General features: G+C 36.4%; 1 protein-coding gene across 1 annotated transcript; it reads right to left on the minus strand.

The window, feature by feature from the left end:
- Positions 1-2426: 2426 nt before the first annotated feature.
- LOC130844675 (olfactory receptor 4F3/4F16/4F29-like) lies at positions 2427-8918 on the minus strand (the record flags this gene model as incomplete). Its single annotated transcript, XM_057720789.1, has 2 exons — positions 8013-8918; positions 2427-2459 (listed from the first exon to the last, which is right to left on the minus strand). Coding segments are annotated over exons 1-2 (936 nt in total), but the record flags the coding sequence as incomplete, so codon positions are not given.
- Between the last annotated feature and the right edge of the window lie 562 nt (positions 8919-9480).

Consider the following 9480-nt stretch of genomic DNA (forward strand, 5'->3'; position numbering starts at 1 on the left):
TGATTTCCTTTGCTCTGCAGAAGCCTTTGAGTTTAAGTAGGTCCCATTTGTTTATTTATGTTTTTATTTCCATTACTCTGGGAGACAGATTGAAAAAGATATTGCTGCGATTTATGTCAGAGAGTGTTCTGCCTATGTTTTCCTCTAAGAGTTTTAAAGTTTCTGGTCTCACATTTAGCTCTTTAATCCATTTCAAGCTTATTTTTGTGTATGGTGTTAAAGAATGTTCTAACTTCATTTTTACATGTAGCTGTCCAGTTTCCCCAGCACCATTTATTGAAGAGACTGTCTTTCCACCATTGTATAGTCTTGCCTCTTTTGTCATACATTAATTGACCATACGTGCATGGATTTATTCCTGGACTTTCTATCCTGTTCTGTTGATCTATATTTCTATTTTGTGCCAGTACCATATTGTTTTTTTGTTGTTTTTTTTTTTTTTTTTTTTTTTTTGGCGCATGGGCTTACCTGCTCCATGGCATGTGGGATCTTCCTGGAGCAGGGATTGAACCTGTGTCCTCTGCATTGGCAGGCGGATTCTCAACCACTGCGCCACCTAGGAAGCCCTACCATATTGTTTTGATGACTATAGCTTTGTAATATAGTCTGAAGTCAGGGAGCCTGATATCTCCAGCTCCATTTTTCTTTCTCAAGATTATTTGGCTATTTGGGGTCTTTTGTATCTCCATACAAATTTTAAGGTTTTTTTATTCTAGTTCTGTGAAAAATGCTATTGGTAATTTGATAGGGATTTCATTGAATCTGTAGATTGCCTTGGGTAGTATAGTCATTTTGACAATATTGATTCTTCCAATCCAAGAGCATGGTATGTCTTTCCATCTGTTTGTATTGTCTTCGATTTCTTTCATCAGTCTTATAGTTTTCAGAGTACAGGTCTTTTGTCTCCTTAGGTAGGTTTATTCCAAGGTATTTTATTCCTTTTGATGTAGTCATAAATGGGATTGTTTCTTGAATTTCTCTTTCTGATCTTTCATTGTTAGTGTATAGAAATACAACACATTTCTGTGTATTAATTTTGTAACCTGCAACTTTAGCAAATTCATTGATGAGCTCTAGTAGTTTTCTGGTAGCATCTTTAGGATTTTCTATGTATAGTATCATATCATCTGTAAACAATGATAGGTTTACTTCTTTTCCAGTTTACATTCCTTTTATTTCTTTTCCTTCTCTGATTGCCATAGCGAGGACTTCCAAAACTATGTTGAATAAAATGCTGAGAGTGTACTTCCTTTTCTTGTTCCTGATCTTAATGGAAATGCTTTCAGCTTTTCACCATTCCGTATGATGTTAGCTGTAGGTTTGTTGTATATGGCCTTTATTATGTTGAGACATTCCCTTTATGCCCACTTTTTGGAGAGTTTTTATGATAAATGGGTGTTGAATTTTGTCAAAAGCTTTCTCTGCATCTATTGAGAAGATCACATAGTTTTTATTCTTCAGTTTCTTGATGTGGTGTATTACACTGATTGATTTGTGGATATTAAAATATCCTTGCATCCCTGTGATAAATCCCACTTGCTCATGGTGTATGGTCCTCTTAATGTGCTGTTGAATTCTGTTTGCTAATATTTTGTTGAGGATTTTGGTGTCTGTGTTCATCAGTGATATTGCCCTGTAATTTTCTTTCTTTGTGATATCTTTGTCTGGTTTTGGTATCAGGGTGATGGTGGCCTTGTAGAATGAATTTTGGAGTTTTCCTTCCTCTGAAATGCTTTGGAACAGTTTCAGAAGGATAGGTGTTAGCTCTTCCCTAAATGTTTGATAGAATTCACGTGTGAAGCCATCAAGTCCTTAACTTTTATTTGGGAGGAGTTTTTTTTATCACAGTTTTAATTTCAGTGCTTGTGTTGGCTGGTTCATATTTTCTATTCCTTCCTGGTTCAGTTTTGGGAGACTGTACCTTTCTAAGAATTTGTCCATTTCTTCCAACTTGTCCATTTTATTGGCATATACTTGCTTCCAGTAGTCTCTTGTGATCCTTAGTATTTGGTGTCAGTTGTATCTTCTTTTTCATTTCTAATTTTATTGATTTAAGGTGTCTCCCTTTTTTTCTTGATGAGTCTGGCTAAAGGTTTATCAATTTTGTTTATATTTTCAAAGAACCAGCTTTTAGTTTCATTGATCTTTGCTATTGTTTTCTTTGTCTCTATTTCATTTATTTCTGCTCTGATCTTTATGATTTCTTTCCTCTACTAACTTTAGGATTTTGTTTGTTCTTTCTCTGGTTGCTTTAGGTGTAAGGCTAGGTTGTCTATTTGAGATGTTTCTTGTTTTTGAGGTAAGATTGTGCTATAAACTTCCCTCTTAGAACTGCTTTTGCTGAGTTCCATAACTTTTGGATCACTGTGCTTTCATTTTCATTTGGCTGTAGATATTTTTTTTATTTCATCTCTGATTTCTTCAGTGATCCATTGGTTGTTTAGGAGCGTATTTTCAGCCTCCATGTGTTTGTGATTTCTACAGTTTTGTTCTTATACTTTATTTCTAATCTCATAGTGTTGTAGTCATAAAAGATGCTTGGTATGATTTCAGTTTTCTTAAATTTACTGAGGCTCGCTTTGTGGCCTGGCATGTGGTCAATCCTGGAGAATGTTCCATGTGCACTTGAGAAGAATGTATATTCTGCTGCTTTCAAATGGAATGTCCTATAAATATCAATTAAGTCTCTCTGATCTATTGTATCATTTAAGAACTGGGTTTCCTTATTAATTTTCTGTCTGGATGATTTGTCCATTGGTGTAAGTGGAGTGTTAAAGACCCCCACTATTATTGTGTTACTGTCGATTTCTCCTTTTATGGCTATTAGCATTTCCTTATATATTGAAGTTCTCCTATGTTGGGTGCATAGATATTTACAATTGTTATATCTTCTTCTTGGATTGATTCCTTGATCATTATGTAGTATACTTCCTTGTCTCTTGTAGCTATCTTTATTTTAAAGTCTATTTTGTCTGATATGAGTATTACTACTCCTGCTTTCTTTTTTCTTTCTTTTTTAAACTTGGCTGCATGAGGTCTTAGTTGGGGCACACAGTATCTTTTTAATTGCAGCACATAGGATCTTTTAGTTGTGGCACACAGGATCTTCGTTACCGTGTGTGGAAACTTCATTGAGGCATGCAGGATCTTTAGTTGCAGCATGTGGGATCTAATTCCCTGACCAGGGATCAAACTCAGGCCCCCTCAATTGGAAGTGCAGAGTCTTAACCACTGGTCCACAAAGGAAGTCCCATTTTCTTTTGACTTCCATTTGCATGGAATATCTTTTTCCATCCCCTCACTTTAAGTCTGTATGTGTCTCTAGGCCTACAGTAGGTCTCTTATACACAGCATATATATGGGTCTTGCTTTTTTATCCTTTCAGCCAGTCTGTATCTTTTGGTAGGAGCATTAAGTCCATTTACATTTAAGATAATTATGGATAGGAATGTTCCTATTGCCATTTTCTTAATTGTTTTGGGTTCATTTTTGTAGGTGTTTTTTCTTCTTTTCCTCTTTTGTTCTCTTGTGGTTTTATGACCATCTTTAGTGTTGTGTCTGGGTTACTTTTTCTTCTTTGTGTGTGTATCTGTTGTAGTTTTTTGGTGTGCAATACTAGCAAGCCAAATCCAACAGCACATTAAATCCCATGATCAAGTGGGATTTATCCCAGGGTTGCAAGGATTTTTCAATACCTCCAAATCAATCAATGTGATACACCATTCAACAAACTAAAGAATAAAAACCATATGATCATCTCAATACACACAGAAAAACCTTTTGACAAAATTCAACAACCATTTATGATAAAAACTCTCCAGAAAGTGGGCAGAGAGGGAACCTACCTTAACATAATAAAGGCCATATACAACAAACCCACAGCAAACATCATTCTCAATGGTGAAAGACTGAAAGCATTCCGTCTAGGAACAAGAACAAAACAAGGGTGCCCACTCTCACCATTATTATTCAACATAGTTTTGGAAGTGTTAGCATTAATGGATGAATTTAGTACAGTAGCATGATACAAAATTAATGCACAGAAATCTCTTGCATTCCTATATGCTAACAATGAAAGAGCAGAAAGAGAAATTAAGGAAACAATCCCATTCACCACTGTAACAAAAACAGTAAAATACCTAGGAATAAACCTGCCTAAGGAGGCAAAAGACCTGTATACAGAAAACTATGAGACACTGATGAAAGAAATCAAGGATGACACAAACAGATGGAGGGACATACCATGTTCTTGGATTGGAAGAATCAACACATTGAAAATGACTATACTACCCAAAGCAATTTACAGATTCAACACAATCCCTATCAAATTACCAATGGCATTTTTCACAGAACTGGAATAAGAAATTTTATGACTTGTATGGAAATGCATAAGACCCTGAATAGCCAAAGCAATCCTGAGAAGGAAAGACAGAGCTGGAGGAATCAGGCTCCCGACTTCAAACTATACTACAAGGCTACAGTGATCAAGACAGTATGGTACTGGCACAAAAACAGAAATGTAGATCAATGGAACAGAATAGAGAGCCCAGAGATAAACCCATGCACATATGGGCATCTTATCTTTCACATATGAGGCAAGAATATACAATGGAGAAAAGACGGCCTCTTCAATAAGTGGTGCTGGGAAAATTGGACAGTTACATGTAAAAGAATGAGATTAGAACACTTCCTAACACCATGCACAAAAATAAACTCAAAATGGATTAAAGACCAAAATGGAAGGCCAGACACTATAAAACTCTTAGAGGAAAACATAGGCAAAACACTCTATGACATACGTCAAAGCAAGATCCTTTTTGACCCACCTCCTAAAATAACGGAAATAAAATAAAAAATAAACAAGTGAGACCTAATGAAACTTAAAAGCTTTTGCACAGTGAAGGAAACCATAAACAAGACAAGAAGCCAACCCTCAGAATGGGAGAAAATATTTGCCAATGAAGCAACTGACAAAGGATTCATCTCCAAAATATACAAGCAGCTCATACAGCTTAATACCAAAAAAGCAAATAACCCATTCCACAAATGGGAGGAAGACCTAAATAGACAATTCTCCAAAGAAGACATGCAGATGGCTAACAAACACATGAAAAGCTGCTCATCATCACTAATCATTAGAGAAATGCAAGTCAAAGCCACAATGAGGTCTCACTTCACACTGGTCAGAATGGCCATCATCAAAAAAAAAACAACAAATGCTGGGAAGAGTGCAGAGAAAAGGGAACCCTCCTGCACTGTTGGTGGGAATGTAAATTGGTACAGCCACTATGGAAAACAGTTCGGAGTTTCCTTAAGAAACTAAAAATACAACTACCATATGACCCAGCAATCCCACTCCTGGGCATATACCCAGAGAAAATCATAATCCAAAAAGACACAGGTACCACAATGTTCATCGCAGCACTATTTACAATAGCCAGGACATGGAAGCAACCTAAATGCCCATCAACAGATGAATGCATAAAGATGTGGCACATATACACATTGTAATATTACTCAGCCATAAAAAAGGAATGAAATAGAGTTATTTGTAGTGAGGTGGATGGACCTAGAGTCTGTCATACAGAGTAAACTAAGTCAGAAAGAGAAAAACAAATACTGTGTACTAACTCATATTTATGGAATCTAAAATAATGGTACTGATGAACCCGGTGACAGGGTAAGAATAAAGTTGCAGATGTGGAGAACAGACTTGAGGACTTGGGGGCGGGGGAGCGGCCAAGAGGAAGCTGGGACAAAGTGAGAGAGTAGCATTGACATATATACACTACCAAATGTAAAATAGATAGCTAGTGGGAAGCAGCTGCATAACACAGAGATCAAGTCGATGATGGGTGAAGACTTAAAGGGCTGGGATAAGGAAGGTGTGAAGGAGGGAGGGGATATGGGGATATATGTGTAGATGCAGTTGGTTCACTTTGTTGTACAGCAAAAACTGGCACAACAGTATAAAGCAATTATATTCCAATAAAGGGCTTTAAAAAAATCTACAAACAATAAATGTTGGAGAGGGTGTGGAGAAAAAGGAATCCTGCCCCTACTCTGTTGGTGGGAATGTAAATTGGTACTATGGAGATTCCTTTAAGAAACTACAAACAGAACTACTATATGATGCAGCAATTCCAGTCCTGGGTATATATCCAGAAAAATTGAAAACTCCAATTCAGAAAGCTACATATATGCTAAAGTTCATAGTAGCCCTATTTACAATAGTCAGTCAAGGAAGCAACCCAAAGTGCCCAAGAACAGATGATTGGCTTAAGAAGATGTGATATATTTATATGCAGTGGAATATTACTCAGCCATAAAAAAGAATGAAATACTGCCATTTGCAACAACATGGATGGACCTAAAGACTATTATGCTTAGTGAAGTGTAAGAGAAAGACAAATACAATGATATCACTAATATGTGGAATCTAAAAAATAGTACAAATGAATCTGTATACAAAACAGAAACAGACTCACAGACCCAGAAAATAAATTTATATTTACCAAAGATGAGGGGAGGAACAAATTATGACTATGAGATTAAGAGATACAAACTATTATACACAGAATAGATAAACAACAAAGATTTACTGTATAGCACAGGGAATTACACCCAGTATCTTGTAATAACCTATAATGGAACATAATCTGAAAAAGCACTATGCTATACACTTGAAATGAACACAATATTGTATATCAACTATACTCCAATTAAAAAAATAAATAATAAAAACAAACTTTATTTAAAAAAGTGAGATACTCTTTGAATAGTTATTTATACTATTTCCAAATGGTGTATTTATTTTTTAATACTTGTATTATTTTATCACATGAAAAGTTTAATACATTCCTTCATTATAGCTTTTAGGGATTTTTTTAAATATTTATTAATTTATTTATTTGGTTGTGCCAGGTCTTAATTGTGGCAGGTGGGCTCCTTTGTTGTGGCATGCAAACTCTTAGTTGAGGCATGCATGTGAGAACTAGTTCCATGACCAGGTATTGAATCCGGGACCCTGCATTGGAAGTGCAGAATCTTATCCACTGTGCCACCAGGGAAGTCCCTATTATAGCTTTTATATATCTTCATTTACACAATTTTGTAATAAATTTTCTTTTGTAATTTCTATACTTTGTTTTTATTTAGGTATTACTTTCTTCTCATAATATAGAAATCTTTTGCTTTTTCATTCAGTATTGTGTCTTTTTATCTGCAAAATATTCAATCCATTTATAATCATTTAGTATTCACATAGTTATCTTTGCCATATAAACTTCTCACTATTGTTTAGGAGGTAATGTTTCGGAAGTAACCATACACACTGAGGAGTATAGGAATTTACATCACCTGGTCTCAAAACATTTGATTAATTAATGATATTAATGTCTCCTGAGTTGTCACTCTGAGTTATCCCAAATTTCACCTTCCTATCCTAAATAAATTTTAAAATCTTATTATTAATTATATCCAAGTGTGGATGCCCAAATCCAAATGTTAGAAGTGTCAAATTCTCAAAGCTACCTAGGCAATTTTCTTCATTTTGTTTTTTCCTCCAGGTATATAGACACTGAGAAACTCAGAGGGCTTCAATATTGGTACATGTGTATGTTGGAACAGATACATCTTTTGGTAGAGAATTGCTACAAAACAGGATAGTATCCAACATTTTCTTTTAATGGAAAATGTGCCCAGTATGTGAGATTTCAGCCTTTACCAACATCTTCAATAAAAACTAATAAGGACATTATATTCCAGTGCTGAATTCACTCCTCTCTAATATTTTCAGTTTCCTTAGAACAAGGGTACCTGTGAAAAACTGACCAGCTCAGAACAGAGTCCTTGGGGAGGGATTTCACAAGTCAATATTGGAAATTAGTAACTACACTGGAAAGATTTGTGAAAAGTGTAATCAAAGAAAGTAATTTCCAAGAATACTCAAGATCAATCAGAATTTCTTGGATTATGCATGAAAGAACTATTCCTGAAACTTAAAAGCTTACCAGTCTTTGCATTGCCACCTTCATCTCCTTGTTTCTAAATGTATAGATAATAGGATTCATAAAAGGAGTAATAAGGGCATCAAAGATAGCTAAAAATTTATCTATGGGTAAGGTAGGGAATGGCCACACATAGACAATAATGCAAGGGCCAAAGAAAAAGACCACCACTGTGATGTGAGCTGAGAGGGTGGAGAGGGCCTTGGATGAACCACCTGGAGAGTGTTTGCGAACCGTGACCAGGATGAAGATGTAAGACACAATCAGGATAAAGAAGGTGCCCATGGAGATGAAGCCACTGTTGGCAGTGACCAGAAACTCCAGTCTGTACGTGTCTGTACATGCAAGTTTGATGAACCGAGGAAAATCACAATAAAAGCTGTCCATTTTGTTGGGACCACAAAAGGGTAAGTTTACAACAAAAGCCAGCTGGGCCACAGAGTGGATGAGTCCAATGGTCCAAGCAACGGCCAAAAGAGAAATGCATGTTCTTAGGCTCATGATGGTCAGGTAGTGGAGGGGCTTACAGATAGCAACGTATCGGTCATAGGCCATGACTATGAGCAGCACCATCTCTGTACCCCCAACAGTGTGAATAAAGAACATCTGAGTAATGCACCCTTTCAAGGAGATGACTTTATGTGTTCTGAAAAGGTCAAAAATCATCTTGGGGGTTGCAATGCTGGAAACACCTGTGTCAATGAAGGAGAGATTTGCCAACAAAAAGTACATGGGGGAATGTAAATGATGGTCTGAGAGAACTGTGAGCACAATGAGAAGGTTTCCCAGGATACTTGCTATATAAAATGTTGTGAAAAATAGAAAAAGAAGAATCTGAATCTCCCAAGAACTGGCGAGTCCCAGCAGCAAAAATTCAGACACCAGAGAGCGATTTCCTCCATCCATCAACTTCGTGCGCTAGGTTGACCCTGAAGTTACCTGAAGAGCATAAGGGGGAGGAAAACATAATCTGTAAGTTGAAAGGAAAGTTCTCGCAAAAATTGCAAAAACTGAAGATCACCTTGCTGTTGCACAGAGTTCCTTAGAGCTTATACACTACAAGTACAACAAAGAGCCTGAATCAGAAGTTTTCTGTCTTTGGTATCATTTAATCAAGTACCTCAAATTTAGTTTGGGCTTTAGTATATAATCAAGAAGGGAAAATGTAGCCAAAGGCACCTAAGAATTTAAAGAGAGGTGAATCATGGGACTTCCCTGGTGGCCCCCTCGTTAAGACTCCGTGCTTCCACTGCAGGGGGCGTGGGTTCCATCCTTGGTGGGGGAACTAAGATCCCGCAAGCCACACATTGCAGCCAAAATAATAATAATAATAATAATAATAATGATAGTTTAGAAATTTTTTTAAGATAGAGGTGAATCAGGAAATAGATTTGTATGTCCAAATTTCGATACTGAAATATGCCACAGAATGGAAACATATATTAAAAAGTACAGAAAACTGTCTGGAGAA

The sequence above is a fragment of the Hippopotamus amphibius genome, chromosome 2 (assembly GCF_030028045.1).
Source record: "Hippopotamus amphibius kiboko isolate mHipAmp2 chromosome 2, mHipAmp2.hap2, whole genome shotgun sequence".
NCBI classification, from domain to species: domain Eukaryota; kingdom Metazoa; phylum Chordata; class Mammalia; order Artiodactyla; family Hippopotamidae; genus Hippopotamus; species Hippopotamus amphibius.